Here is a 15,956-nt window from a genome sequence, read left to right on the forward strand (position 1 = left end):
TTTCATAAGTTTTAAAATTTAATTAATAGAGCCTTTGTGAAAGCTCATCCCGCCGTGGATGAGGTTTCATGAAAAATGCGAAGGCCGCCTGGGCTCTTCACCTGCCCACCAACCTTAAGGTTGGACGGGCAGCTTTCTCAATTGGGTTAATTGTTTTATTAATGGCCTTAACAGGCCTTTGTCAGTTCGGCGTGCGCCCACCAAATGGAAGATCAGGACGACGCGCAGTGACGTCAAGACACATGCCCAACGTCACCACGCATCATTTTATGCATCAGCATGCGGGGGGCGGGCCCCATACGCCGAACAGAAGATTCTGGCCTAGCATTCAGCTATAAATAATAAATTAGCATTATATATTGAAAATATCACTTTAAGGGCATTGTAAAACTTATTAAACTCACATTGATGCTCAGATTTTCATTGTTGCCCTTTTCAGGATAGTATTTGCTGACAGCCTGCCTCCCCAGCAGTCCTACACTGAGTTTCCAGCAATCACCGACGGGGTGAAAATCTTTCACATGAGTAAATGTTAATCCTAATTCAGAATGAATCCACCTTAATCTGTTTTCAATAACAGCTATTAAAACTAAATCTACACATACGATCAGTGTAATGAATATTGCCTAAAATAAATGGTATCTCAATGCTACATCAATACCAATCATTTTCAGGACATCACTCATCATTGTCAGTTCAGGCATATTAACCATGGGCTAAATAATATTGGTGGGGTGTGTTGGGGGTGGCACGGACAGGTCACCCTCACTCACAAGCACAGTCAGCGTGAAGCATGCCTCCCTGCCTGCAGCCATAAAGCGCCGCAGGCGGGGTAAACGAGGGGCCAAGTGGGACTTCCACCCCTCACTGAGGGAGGAAGTCCCGCCCTCTGGAGCTGCCGGCCAATCTGATTGGCTGGAAATTCCATTACTCCCGCAATGCCAAGAGCACATCAGTGACCGCTGCCAGGACTGCAGGCGAAGAAGGAAGGCAGCCCATGGATCCCTGGAGCAGGTAAGTCCGGGGTCCTGGCAAGAAGGAAATTGGGTAGTCCAGGGAGGGGGATGGTGGGAAGGAGATGGGTTTAAGGCAGCGGGCGGGTAGGAAGGAAGGCAGCCCCCGATTGGCAAAGGGAGTCTCCCACCCCCGAAGATTGAACACTCCCCCCCGCTTCCTTGCCAAGCTTTGAAGAACTTTGGTTAAAAAAAAAATCAGGCTGCCCCTATTTTATGTGCCCCACACCCAAAATATGCTTGGTAGGCCACATAAAATACAGCCCCATATCTTGCATTTATATAGTATCTTTATTATAAGTAAACCATGGCAATGGTTCAGTAAAGAAAATCAAGATATACAAGAGGCTAGAATTCGAGGAGTGAAGAAATCTCAGAGGGTTGTGGTGCTGGAGGAGATAATAGAGACAGGGAAGGATGAGGCCATATGGAGGGATTTGAAAACAAGGGTTAGAATTTTAAAATAAGAGTGTTGCTGTGACCTATGCATGCCAGCGAGCACAATGTGATAGGTGAATGGGGTTTTCACCACTGACAGTTAAAACACATCTGTAATGCAGGCCGATGATCAAAGTAATGGAAAAACAAAAAATAAAGTTTAAAATCTTATACAATTTGCACATCGACTCAGTCATGGGTGTTGCCTGCTTGGGTATTACTGAGGCTGAGTTCAATTCTTGGAACAACCCAATGCCAAATCCAGTCTGCTGCAGCGACCAAGTATTACTCAGTTTAAACACTCTTTTCTGAAAAGAGTTTTTTTTTGTTATTACAAACTCCACAGCAAATGATTGGGGGTCACTGTTCACGAACACTAAAATATCACTGTCCACAAACTTAACAGACTGTTGTAATTCAACTACCCAGACAGCTCTCCTTGAAGAGTAATCACAACCTCTCCCTGTGCACTATCCATCTGAGAAACTGATAAAACAATCTGTTCCTCCAGTGTTCCCTGCTTCATTGTACTCTCTTCAATTTAACTACACACTTCACCAACTTATCTTCACTGCACAGATGTGTTTCACAAGCTGTGATCATTTAATCTTGTTTGAAATCATTACTGCAATGTTAAAAAATCAACACATTCTTAAATACCTATTTACCTATTTGATGCATTACATTATATATCTTGATGAATCTGATTTAAATTACCTACAAACCCGATTCTATCATCGATTATACATCTGTCCGTCATTTTGTACCCATTTATTGTACAGACAAAATTACAATAACTGAACAGCTAATCGCCATGGAAATTGTAAAAATGATTCATGTACAGAGCAGCTAGAGTGGTAAACTCCGGATGCTATGGCAGAAATTAGTGACCACATTTCAGTCAAGAAGCCTCAAGGGCATTCAACCACTCAATCTATATCACACATTTCTTTTCTGGCGCTATTGATTGGACATCCCACCATTATTCTCTATTTTACATGTAGCTTTCAACTAGAACTTGAAACATTTCACAAGAGTAGACAGCAATGTCACTTGGAAGAAATTTGACAAGAATGTATAAACTTGAATTATTCTTCTACCATAAGTCATATTTTAAAATTTGTTCATGAGATGTGGGTATCACTGGCTAGGCCAGCATTTATTGCCCATCCCTTGTTCAGAGGGCATTTTAAGAGTCAACCACATTGCTGTGGGTCTGGGGTCACATGTAGGCCAGACCAGATGAGGACAGCAGATTTCCTTCCCTAAAGGACATTAGTGAACCAGATGGGTTTTTTTTTTTTGCAACAATCAGTAATGGTTTCATGGTCATCATCAGACTTTTAATTCCAGATTTTTATGTTGGTCTGCACTCATTAATTGGTATATATAAAAGTCCAGATTTTGATTTTAGTAGGGAAGGAACGGCATTCACTATTCGCTTTACTGATAAACTCTGGGGAAACTTTGTAGTCTTTTGAGCATCAAATTCATCATCAGGCATCTGAGCCAACACAGTACCCTCTATGCATGGCATCAGTGACGTCCGTGAACAGGTCAAGCCTCACGTTCTTCAATTAATCAGTTTGAAGAATCCTCACTGAGAGGTGGTTTTTGAACGAGTTAAAATCAGGCCTGCAGAATCTATATTAGGAAGCATAAAGCAGGAATTATAAATTAGATCTCAATCATACACAGAAAATGAAATAAAGTTGGGAAATAAAGATGGAATTAAGAGAGAGAGATAAATGAAACAGGCAGAAGAAACAAAATAGAACTTTAAAAAAATCTCCAGCACTAGTTAAATTTTGAAGGAATAAGCCTTCACATTTGTAAATTCAAATTTTCCAGGTCAGAGAGGCTGTTTGACTATAATTTTGACTGATCATGCCATTAAAAATTCCCATACACCTCAATGCACCAGTCTTAAGCTTTACTGGCATTTTTAGTGGGTAATGAGTGAGTTAAGTACAGTAACTTCATGCCCTTTCATTGCTTTAGATGGTGTGTCTATTGGTAAGGTAGGACACAACTGCGGAGCAGCAAAGTAACTCAGAATGCAACTTCCAGATTTCCACATGTAAGATGATAATTATTTATCATCTTTAAAAGTAAAATGAGACAGCAGGCTGCAGATAATTAGGAATGCTAAGGCATGCACAAAATGGTCTAAATTTGCTGAATATCCTTAGAGTGCATGTTGTTTCAAAATGGTGAGTCAAATTTTCACTGTTTTGCACTCCAGTCCAATTGGCAATTTTTATTTTTCCAAATTCCTGTTAAACCATGTCCTAGTAATGATCTTGTTTGAGAAGCAACCAGAATTAAAATTAGAGTGTTTTTCTCGAAATGGAACCAAAGTCACCAGTGCTAACGTGCACCTTTCCACCAAACTAGTGCAGGTCTGCTGCTATCCAAATACTATGGTTTAGCAAGCAGGCCATGAAGCATTGTTTACACCATTTGAATCTGTTTGGTTTCTAGCCAGTTAAAAAGCATCCATGTTGAGAGGCGGGTAGCATTAGCATAAACAAATCTGCTTCATTTCAATGGTATGTTTTTTATTTAGAACAGCTGTAGATTGGGAATAAATCTGGCCTTGCAGCTGCTCTGTCAGTTCAGTACCATGGAGGTCCAATGCTCTGAGGGGCTGACTTGCAGTTATCTGCCTGTGGTGTTGCCATCAGTTTTGAACTGATCTTTTGATATGTAAACTTTAGTTCCTGTGTTTGTGAGACCTGAATCCAACATTTCTTCATGTAAAGTAAACCAAATGAATGTTGCCTATTAACACATGCTGGGTAACTTTTATTCTTGTAAAGTAAGCCCAAGGAATGCTACGCAATAGTTACACTGTCATACTTTGCTAAAATGTTCAAGTTTTAGTAAATGGAAATGGGTAAGAAGCAATGTTCCCTCTAAAATGCACGGGTGCACTGCCACCCAGCAATCCAGAATGTGCCACGCAGGGACAAACAGGCCATGCACAAGCAGCGGCCCCTTTAAGATGTGTGTATGCACTGCCATGCAGTAATCTTAAAGGGACAATACAATGCAATGAATAGGCCATGCACAGCAAAGGGAAATTAGGGGGAACATTTGTAAAAGGATGACAAGTTTTTGTCTGCATGAGGGTCCTGTCATCTACATGATTTTAAGCTCATTATCAGGATCAGAAAAATGTTTTGTAGCCTAAATAACCTGTTCTACTTTAATCATTTACTTTTCTGAAAAAGAACTGTTTTAAGTATTGAAACCATAACACTGTAGAGAATAATGAAGTATCATATAAATTCTAATCCTCTTTACTGCACAGGTCAGGTGTGTTTGGTTGATGCGTCATACCAATATGGTCCTTTTGAACCTTCATTGTGTACCATGCAAGATTCAAGGTATCCTTTTATCTTAAAAGAAGCTGGAAATCTGAAATAAAAACAGAAAGTGCTAGAAGTACTCAGCAAGTCTGGCAGCATCTGTGGAGAGAGAAACAGAGTTAATGTCTTGGGTTGAATATGACTCTTCTTCTATGAGCCTTTATCTAACATTGGTTAAAGTGGCTTAAAGTTGGAGCCAGCTGGAAAAAGAACCCTGTTGTTCCATGTTCACTCTTACTGAAAACCCTTGGCATCTGTGCATACGCAGCTGGACATACCAACCAGACTCGCTCCCCCAAAAGGTGCAGGAGCTTTTGGTTTCTCATGGGAAAAGGAGGCCTCAGTAATACAGCTTTATGGAACCATTCTATGGGAGGGGCAGCAGGTTTGGAGCAGAAATTCTGGAATTCTCATATGACTAGTCTGCCCAATACCAACAAACACCCAACAGATCTGTTGTATGCACGAGGAGGCCAATTTGTCACAGTAAGAACCTTTACAGAAACGTAACAATAACTTCCAAGGCACTGAGAACATAAGTATGGTCAACTGGCAAAGGCCATTCGACTCAAGGTTTTCCCACCATTCCATCATAGCTTCTAATAGTATTTTTAATAATGTCAATGTTCTTCTCTCCATTTTATTGCTGAGTAAACTATTCTAAACATTTATCATTCTTTGGGTACAGAAGCTTTTCCTAACATCTGTTCTAAATTTACTAATTTCCACTTATATATTCTAGTCCTATTTAACATTGAAGCATCTTACATAAAAATAATCAAAAAAGCTTTTAAATTCAATATTAATTACAGAAAACACACAATCTAGCGTAACAAAGCAAGTGGGCATAGATAAAAATGTATTTATTTATTTATTTTTGTCAGATATGGGTTACCTGAAGACAGTCGATTTAGAATTCTTTAGCCTATGTGAGAAAGAACATCTAAGAAGTGGGGCATGGAGAAAAGTAAAAAAAGGTACTTATTTTTTTAAATGGAAGAAAATACCATTCATTTATTTTGATGTTAAATTTATTATCAGCACATTGACCCTCAAGTAGGATCGCCCTCCCTGCTGGGCCAATCCAGTGACATCACTCCAGTGACATGGATTGTCTTGGATTGGTAACTTTAAATTAGCCTGAGTTCTCCGACAAACTGCATGGCCCTGGGAAACTGTGTTACTGGTAAGCTTTTTATATTTGTAACATTTATACTGGACATTTATGCACCTGAATGTGCTGCATATAAAGAAGGTAAACAACTGTTTGTATTAGTCCGTTACTAGTACCACTTTTGAGGCACAAACCCATGATGTCCTATTTATCTTTTTAATAAAGATTGCAAACGTGAACTGAAATAAGAATACAGCCAAAGCGCATGCATGTGTTCTAACATTCTTGCTTTTACTTCATCTTTATTATTTTAATTCACCAACGTTAAAACTTTCTCAATCTGATTAATGAACCAAGGAGTAGAACTAAGAGAAACATCCTTTTTGCTATTGCTGTCAAGAGCTTTGTTGGCAGTTCAATTATTTGGGTTAGCTTGTAGCTTTTTTCTACCCCTACATCATACAATGCATTGATGGGCTGGTTTTCCAATGGCAAGTTTTATTGTAGTTCACGTGTACCAGCACAACAGGATCATTTCTTTCAGAGGACTGTTTGTTTGTGCTGCCCCAGCTGAATGTGCAGTATTCTCATCTCAGTCAAAAGGCTGGGAGTTTGAGTGCCGCTGTGAGTTAGTGGGCAGTATTCCACTTGTAACTGGCACAGACACGACGGCACAAATGGCCTCCTCATGTGCCATAAATTTTCTATGAATCTATGTTAGGACTCACACTTTTGCAAAGCTCCCAACCAGCGTAAATAGTGTTCAGTGTAATTTAGTGCAGTTTAAAAACAACCATTTTGCACCAAGATGGGGCATACAATACAAGTACCAGGGTTTTCACCACATTACTCTAATGTATGAAATGGTAGGAATTTCAAATATTTCTAATGTGGAATTGTCTGTTAGCTCTGACTCAGTTTATAGGGAAAGGTCAACATCTTAAAATATTTGAATCTTTCAAATATTTGATTCTGTTTTAATGTTAAGTTTTTCTATTAAAGAAGTTGCAGTTATTTGGTGTTTTGCCATGTCTTCAGGCACATAGGCACTTACAAACAACAAGTTTCACACACAGCAAATGAACAAATGACAAAAAATCTGTTTTGATAGTGTTAGTTGAGAAATAATATTGACCAGACACCAGGGAAACTCACTGTTCTTCTTTGAATAGTGTTCTAGGATCTTTTACATCAATCTGAACAGACATACAGGACTTTGTTTAATGTCCCAGCCAGAAGTTAGCACCTTTGATTCTGCAGTATCCTCTCTGTACTGGACTCAACTGTCATTGTCAATTATTTGCTCAAGTCTCTTCGTAGGGCTTGAATCCACAATCTTTTCCCTCAAAGCTGAGCCAAGCTGAGAATAGAATTTGATATGCACCACCAACTAAACTGAATTACTCTTATTTTCTTGCTTCATCAAACATTCATAGGCAAGGAAGTAACAACAGGATGAATTCACAAAACTGGTTTAGAGTCATGGAAACCAGAGGGGAAAAGATACCTGTCAAAGAACATTGGCACAAATGGGCTTAAATTTTGTTTTAGGATCAGGATACCGATGTGAGTGAATTTCCAGGTCCTGCCATCATGTCATGTCGGCACCTGACATGCTTTTGATGAGCAGGTCAATTAGTAGCAAAGGTGCACACTCACTGTCCAGTTAAAGATGGCAGGAGGGCACCTGAGGCTGAAGGGTCAATAGGAGGCCCTCCAGGAACCTCACATTGGCAGCCCCACCCACAGAGGTGGGCAATGCCGAAAGGGTAGGAGAAAGAAAGGGCCCTTCATGATGGAGGTGCCCTCTAAAAATCTTTAACATTAAAAATGGCCATAGCTGCCAAGCTGTCATAGTGGAGGGGCTACACCTCCATTGGAAGGCTAACAGCCATACCTGTGGCCCGACTGCCATGGTGGAGGCTGCTCGAGGGGTTTCCTAGCTGGATGGAGTGCTGCCCACTCCCCCCAGTTTGCTGCTGGCTTTGGTTCAGCCTCAGTGAGGGGGTTCTGGACGTCAGTTAGAAAATTCCATTCAGCATGTGGAGAGCGGACATAATAGTTATTTAATTGGCTTAATGGGCTACCCGCTGCTTGCAGGTGCATAGTAGTCGCCACCGCCTCACAGAATCAGTAAATCTTTCATTACTAATAAAAGAACAAATGTCAAACAATAATGTATTTATTGAATTGCTTTGATAAAGAAAAGCCTTTCCTGTAGCTACTTAAAGCTTATTAAGTGTCTATCAAAAATGTAAAGAAAGGTGGCACAAACTTAAATTCATTGAACACATACACCATCAAATACCATTAACAGTTCTGATTTAAGGCAAGATCCAGCTTTTATTTTACCAAAATTTTAATGAAAAGGCTTCAACCTTTTCACACTTGTAAAGAGCATATAGCACATTAACAGGCCATTCAGCCCAACATGGAATGCGACTACAAGAGCAGGTCAGAGGCTGGGAATCCTGCAGTGGGTAACTCATCTCCTGACTCCCAAGGCCTGTCCACCATCTAGAAGGCACAAGTCAGGAATGCAATGGAATGCTCTCCACTTGCCTGAATGAGTGCAGCTCCAACAACACTCAAGATGTTCGACCATTCAGGGCAAAGTAGTCCGCTTCATTGGCACCCCATTCACCAACTTAAACATTTACTCCTTTCACCATCCTCACACAGTGGCAGCATTGTGCACCGTACACAAGATGCACTGCAGCAACTCACCAAGGCTCCTTCGACAACACTGTCTAAACCTGCAACCTCTATCAGAAAGACAAGGGCAGCAGATGCATTGGGCACTGCCACTCTCAAGCTCCCCTCCAAGCCACACACCATCCTGATTTGGAATTATATCGCTCTTCTCTCACTGTCACTGGGTAAAAATCCTGGAACTCCCTCCCTAACATCACTATGGGTGTACCTACACCACATGGACTGCAGTAGTTTAAGAAGGCGGCTCACCACCACATCTCAAGGGCGATTAAAGATGGGCAATAAATTCTGGTCTAGCCAGCAACGCCCACATCCCGTGAATGAATAAATTAAAAAAGAGATCAATATAAATTAATATTCATCTTCAGGCTAAAAAAAAAATCATCAAATCTCAAATAAACCTATCAGCGTGCTGAACAATGTGGATATTAAGAATCATTATAAGTGGTAAATTGTCTGGAACGTGGATTTATATTTAGTAGTTTTACATTAAAATTGCCCGCATTCTCATTGAATGTACTTTGAGTGAAAGGTCATCAACCTGAAATATTAACCCTACGTTTCTCTCTCCGCATATGCTGCTCGACCTGCTGAGTTTTCCCATTTTCGGCTTTTAATTTTAGATTCCCAACATCTTTAGCATTTGCTCTTCTCTCTCTTCGCCCCCCCATACCATTACATTAAATGGCTATTAGCCTAATGCACATAATTAAAGTACAGATGCACAAGTCTTCAGTAATATTCCGCCAATAGTACTGAAGACCTGTGCTTCAGAACTTGCCGAGCCACTAACCAAGCTGTTCCAGTACAGCCATAACACAGGCATCTACCCGGCTATGTGGAAAATTGCCCAGGTATGTCCTGTACACAAAAAGCAGGACAAATTCAACCCGGCCAATTACCACCCCATCAGTCTACTCTCGATCTTCAGTAAAGTAATGGAAGGGGGTGATCAACAGTGCTATCAAGCAGTACTTGCTTAGCAATAACCTGCTCACTGACGCTCAGTTTGAGTTCCGCCAGAGTTACTCAGCTTCTGACCTCATTACAGCCTTGGTTCAAACATGGACAAAAGAGCTGAACTCCAGAGGTGAGATGAAAGCGAGTGCCCTTGACACCAAGGCAGCATTTGACCAAGTGTGGCATCAAGGAGCCCTAGCAAAACTGGAGTCAATGGGAATCAGGGGGGAAACTCTCTGCTGGTTGGAGTCATACCTAGAACAAAGGAAGATGGCTGTGATTGTTGGAGGTCAATCATCATAATGCCATGACGTCACTGCAGGAATTCCTCAGGGTAGTCTCCTAGGCCCAACCATCTTTAGCTGCTTCATCAATGGCCTTCTTTCCATCATAAGGTCAGAAGTGTGAATGTTCGCTGACGATTGCGCAATGTTCAGCATCAATTCGCGACTCCTCTGATGCTGAAGCAGTCCACGCCCAAATGCAGCAAGACCTGGACAATATCCAGACTTGGGCTGACAAGTGGCAAGTAAAATTCGCGCCATACAAGTGTCAGGCAAAAACCATCTCCAACAAGAGAGAATCCCCTTGATATTTAATGGCATTACCATTGCTGAATCTCCCCCTATCAATATCCTGGGTATTACCAGAAACTGAACTGGACTAGCCATATAAATACTGTGGCTACAAGAGCAGGTCAATGTCTAGGAATCCTGCAGCAAGTAACTCACCTCCTGTCTCCCCAAAGCCTGTTCACCATCTACAAGGCAGAAGCCAGGACTGTGATGGAGTGCAAAAACAGAAACAGAAATACCTGGAAAAACTCAGCAGGTCCTGAACGGATCATGAGGACTCAAAATGTCAACTGTGCTCTCCTCCGCTGATGCTGCCAGACCTGCTGAGTTTTTCCAGGTATTTCTGTTTCTGTTTTTGTTTTGGATTTCCAGCATCCGCAGTTTTTTGCTTTTATCTCTGTGATGGAGTGCTCTCTGCTTGCCTGGATGAGTGCAGCTCCCAAAACACTTAAGAAGCTTGACACCATCCAGGACAAAGCAGCTCTCTTGATTGGCACCACATCCACAAACATTCACTCTCTCCACCACCAGCACACAGTGGCAGCAGTGTGTACCATCTACAAGATGCATTGCAGAAACTCACCAAGGCTCCTGAGGCAGTACCTTCCAAACCCACAACTGTTATCATCTATAAGGACAAGAGCACCAGCTACATGGGAAGAACATCACCTGGAATTCCCCTCCAAGCCACTCACCACCCTGACTTGGAAATATATCGCTGCTTCTTCACTATCATTGGGTCAAAATCCTGGAACTCCCTCCCTAACAGCACTGTGGGTGTGCCTACACCACATGGACTGTAGCAGTTCAGGAAGGCAGCTCACAACCATCTTCCCAAGGGCAATTCGGGATGGGCAATAAATGCTAGCCTAGCTAGCAAAGCCCACATCCCGTATTAGAATTTAAAAAACGCAAACTTGCATATATTACTGATGTAGCTAAGAGTACCACAAAGTTAAAAAGACATATGCTGAGCACATAACCTGCTTCAAAACTCTCTCAATGTGTGAACAGAGTGATTTCAATAAAGCTTATTTCTAACTAACTCGTTTTGCTAAAAGCTAGCCGTTGTAGTTAAAGAGCAATTAACAGTTTGACCAAGCACAAATTTGTACTTCCTGACTCAGTCTGGTGATGCAGCATTCCAGGTACACGTACCTATAAACCTTGCAGTTTTTATTTACTGTTAGAAAGTCAACTGCTTCCTGAGAAAAATCAGATAACCCTTAGATCCCCTAACATAACTGCAGTTTGCTGCAGGTTCTGTTACAACGTTCTATGAAAATTGCATTGAAATGATATGGGACCCATTAATGTGTAGAAATAGCACGTGATAAAACTGAAACCTATACTGGAGCGTAGAGATTAAATGTTTCAATAGATTTGCTGAACAGAGAAAATATGCACATGACTTTAAACAGAATTTGTACCTGAGGCAATTGTAAAGTAAAATGTATTTTTATGGATGATATAACTGGATAGTTCAAACATTAGAAATTCTACCCTATCACTGTTTGCTGAAGACACCTTGCAGATAATCTCTGTAGTTAATGTGTACAATGCACATGAATGTAAATATGCCATAAATACTGTTGTAAAGTAAGTCACCCTTTGAGATCAAATGTTTGAAAAGCTGGAAATCCATTAAATTTATGAAGAAAGGAGAACTAACAAAAACTGCTTAGTTTGATTGCATTTTATCTTTGAAATGAAATGAAATTAAAGTCACCATAGTCCCAGAGGACCATAGGCTGCTCTCTCATTAGAGAGATGACTGGTGGGCAGTTTAACCTGAGGGTCACCGCACCTCAGGTGAGGGGTGAGGTTGAGGAGGTAGGACATTCATGGATGACCTCGGCCGGTATGGGAATTCAACGTCACTCTGCATCACAAACCAGCTGGCCAGCCAACTGAGCTAACTGATTCCCAATTTATCTGTAAGGTTCTTCTAAAGTGATGAAGTTAATCATCTACTGCCACACATGACCTTTCCAATGTCTAAACTTATCACCCTTCTGACAATGTCACACCAAGCTGAATCAAAAATACAAATGTAAAGACAATTCTGTTTCTCGTCTGGGAAGAAAAACACACAGATGAAGGAAAATTAGATGTGTGCACTTGTTAGCTCATTTCACAAACATACATTTATCCAGGAGGAAAAAAATTAATGCAGTATTATACTAAACTTAATTTGTCTGACTTTGGGTAGAAATTTTAATGCACACAAAATGCTAACCAAACACTGATACTAATTAGTAACATATATTGATGCTAAATTGGTGGTGCACTGTTCTTTTCTCTCTGAGCTAGGTTCAATCCAGACCAGGCTGGTGTGATGAAAGACTTTTGCTGGCAGTAATGTTCCTACTTTCAATGCACCTGGCCAGTTTTACAATGCAATGGTGCTGTACAAAATTGGCATAATTCAGCATTTGAGATACTAAACTCACAATATAATTCAGGGAGGCACAGATACAAAATGACGCAGTGGTAATAGGCAATGATCTCTTGGGCTCATCAATGGGATGGATGATGTTAGTGATTTTACCCAGTATCCTATGTGAATGTCTGGAAAGATCAAAACAAAAGCACAAGTGATGACTGTGGCAAAGAGAACATATGAACATGAGGACATTCAGCTCCTCAAGCCTGTTCTGCTGTTCAATGAGATAACTGTCGATCTACATCTTAATGCCTTCGTTCTGTCGCCCTTAACATTCTTGCTGAAGAAAAATCTATGAATTTCCATTTTGGAATTTTCAATTGACCTAGTCTCAGGGTCAAAAAAGTCCACATTTTCACCACCCTTTATGTGAAGAAGTGCTTCCTAACATCATTCCTGAACAGCTTGAATATAATATAAGCTTAATGCCCACTTATCCTTTTGTTTCTCCAACCAGAAGAAAGTTTCTGTCTATCTACCCTATCAAGTCATTTAGTCATTGTTAACATCTTCATTAGATTACCCTTTAATCTTCTATCCTCAAAGAAATACAAGACTAATCTACACAACCTGCCCTCTTAATTTAATCGCTTCAACTCTGGCATAATTCTGAGGAGAGAGAAGGAAATAGGTTGGAAGTATATAGAAGTTGTCTGTAATTATTTGAGTTATTTTTCAGACACCAAATTACCTGCAAGCTTTCAATGGATTTGAACACTAAATCCTCAAGTAAAATTAATTTAACTGTAAATGTGAACAATCATAATGTTTTCTTTTGCGCCCATTGCAACCCAAATACAGTCCTTACACCTCCATTTTGAAGTAATTTGCTATGAGATTACTGGGACAGACTAGTGGTTTTCATTTTGTATCTAACCTGAACTAAATGTTTGATATCAACATAGTGTCACGAATGAAAAATATTTAAACTCTCTAGCACTATTATTTCCCTCATTCTGATCAGCACAGAAAATAAAAAATAGCTCATTTGCAAATATCTGATTCACTGTATGGGGTAACTCACAAAGTTACCACCTCATTCTTGTATTTCCTTGGAAATGACACTCTTTTCAACATAGAATAAAAGGCGGTTATGTCAATCACACCAGTAAGGAACAGCTATAATCAAAACAGTAAATGCTGGAAATACTCAGCAGGTCAGGCAGCATCTGTGGAGAAGGTTAACATTTCATCAACCTCCACATGTTACCTGACCTGCTGAGCATTTCCAGCATTTTCTTTTTTTAATTTCAGACTTCCAGCACCCACAATATTTTATTTTATTATAAAGAATTCCTTCTTTCAACCAATTTAAAATAGACAATTCAACCTTTTAAACTAACTGGAAGAACAAGTATCCTACAGAGAATGTCACTCAGCAATCAGATATGATTGTGTTTGACAGGTCTTGAAACAAAATCTCAGTACAATGTGATAAAGTATTTGCTCTTGAAGCAGGCTACTCACTACTTCACTGTTTCTGGCTTTTATGGTCAACTGCAACTGCAAGAAATATTCATCATGCTGATGAGATACTAATGGACATTTGGGTTGCTTTCAGCAGAACTCAGCATTACGGAGCTGCTACTGCAGATGTTACATGTCTAATTCCAAGGGCATTCAGAACTTCAGGTAACTTTAAAAAAAAGTGCAGACTGCTTCACTTAGTGTAACAACTTCGCTTCTTCAGTAGAATGCTAAAGCCTGTGGAACATGGAGCAAGATGATACTGTTTTGCAGGATCACAATTGTTGACGGATTATCAAATAAAGACAAAACAATTCACACATTCTGGTGCAGCTAACCAAAAAGGGATCAACGGTATGATTTCATTGCAGCCCTTTTACCTGCTGTAATCTACGGTTAGACCTTGAGAGCCTTCAAGTCTCAGAACACACGTTATCTGCTTCTTATTTTGGAACTGTGCACGCAATTATAAATTGAGATAAGACAACGAGGAAGGAAATGTCTATGGTCAGCAATGTGGAAGAATATGTGCTTGCTTAGAGAAAAGCGAACTTTCTAACCCTCTCCTGGCAGCAGAAACATCCCACAACAACTCCATAGAGAGTTTCTTGCAGGTTAAAGTCCTTGGGCAAGAGAAAGGAAATGAAGCACTAGAGGGCAATTCAGCGTGAGCTTATTTGCTTCGATTGTCAAAACATTCAAAAGAAACCACCCCAGCTCTCCCGACGAGACAGAAGGGGGGGGGTGACAGCCCAGAGGAACTGACTGTAAGTCCCGGGAACACATTCCCAGACACCGGCTGAGAAAGCAAAGAGACCGGAGCGCATTTTGGTATTCGGGAACCTCGCCCCGCCCCTCCTGCAGTCTTTTCCTTCAGACTCTTTGCCCTGAAAGGTTCTTCCAAGGAGGTGTCTCGGAAGCAGGGGGGCGGGAGCAGCAACCACTGCTTTGAAAGTTTCTCTCTCCCTGTGATTCTTACCTTCCCTGGACAGGGACACGCTGTCCACACTCAGGAGGATCAGGAGGTGGACGCAGCCGGGCAGCAGGGAACACAACGAGCCGCTCATGATTCAACTGCTTCACTCTTGACGATATCCCCTGTTGAGTACAGAGCAGAACAGGCGCTGAGTTCGGCTAGCCCAGCCCTGTGTCTGAGAATCTGCGCCTCCCTCCCGATGTCAGCCTGAAACTAGCACTCAGTCTGACGTCAATTCACTGGGAGGAGAGAGAGATATACAGGTGAGACTGACACTCACTGGGTCCTACACTCCCCATACACACATTAAACCTCCCCAGATTACTGTTAGCACACTTATCCTCGGTGATAGCTCATCAACAGGACGAGACCTGACACAGCAGCTGGGCATCTGTGCACACATATTCTATTAACCCTTCCAGTACCTGAGAAGGCTGAGAAGTTAGAACAGCAGAGATGGGACTTACAGAATGCACATTTCTGTGCATGCTGTGATTCCCATGGGGTGACATAGTGGTATTGTCACTGGACTGGTATTCCAGAGACCCAGGGTAGTGTTCTGGGGACCTGGGGGCCCGGGTTCAAAATTGAATTCAGAATTCAATAAAAATCTGGAATTAAAAGATGACGACCACGAAACATTGCCGATTGTTGTAAAAACCCATCTGGTTCACTAATGTCCTTTAGGGAAGAAAATCTGCCATCCTTACCTGGTCTGGCCTATATGTGACTCCGGACCCACAGCAATGTGGTTGACACTTAAATGCCTGCTGAACAAGGGTAATTAGGGATGGTCAATAAATGCTGGCTTAGCCAGTGACGCCCACATCCCAGGAACGAATAAAAAAAATCTCATTCCTCTCTCCTTTCTACGTTTG

General features: G+C 41.2%; 1 protein-coding gene across 2 annotated transcripts in view; it reads right to left on the bottom strand.

The window, feature by feature from the left end:
• egfra (epidermal growth factor receptor a (erythroblastic leukemia viral (v-erb-b) oncogene homolog, avian)) overlaps window positions 1-15,408 on the bottom strand; it is a 356,316-nt gene extending 340,908 nt beyond the window's left edge. The window contains exon 1 of one of the 2 annotated variants that reach the window (XM_078538585.1): window positions 15,082-15,408. In XM_078538585.1, the coding sequence (XP_078394711.1) occupies window positions 15,082-15,169 (88 nt within the window). In that variant the 5' untranslated portion in view covers window positions 15,170-15,408. The remainder of the gene's footprint in view (window positions 1-15,081) is intronic. The other variant, XM_078538586.1, reaches the window with a different exon arrangement.
• Window positions 15,409-15,956: the final 548 nt, after the last annotated feature.

The sequence above is a fragment of the Cetorhinus maximus genome, chromosome 3 (assembly GCF_964194155.1).
Source record: "Cetorhinus maximus chromosome 3, sCetMax3.hap1.1, whole genome shotgun sequence".
Taxonomy (NCBI): domain Eukaryota; kingdom Metazoa; phylum Chordata; class Chondrichthyes; order Lamniformes; family Cetorhinidae; genus Cetorhinus; species Cetorhinus maximus.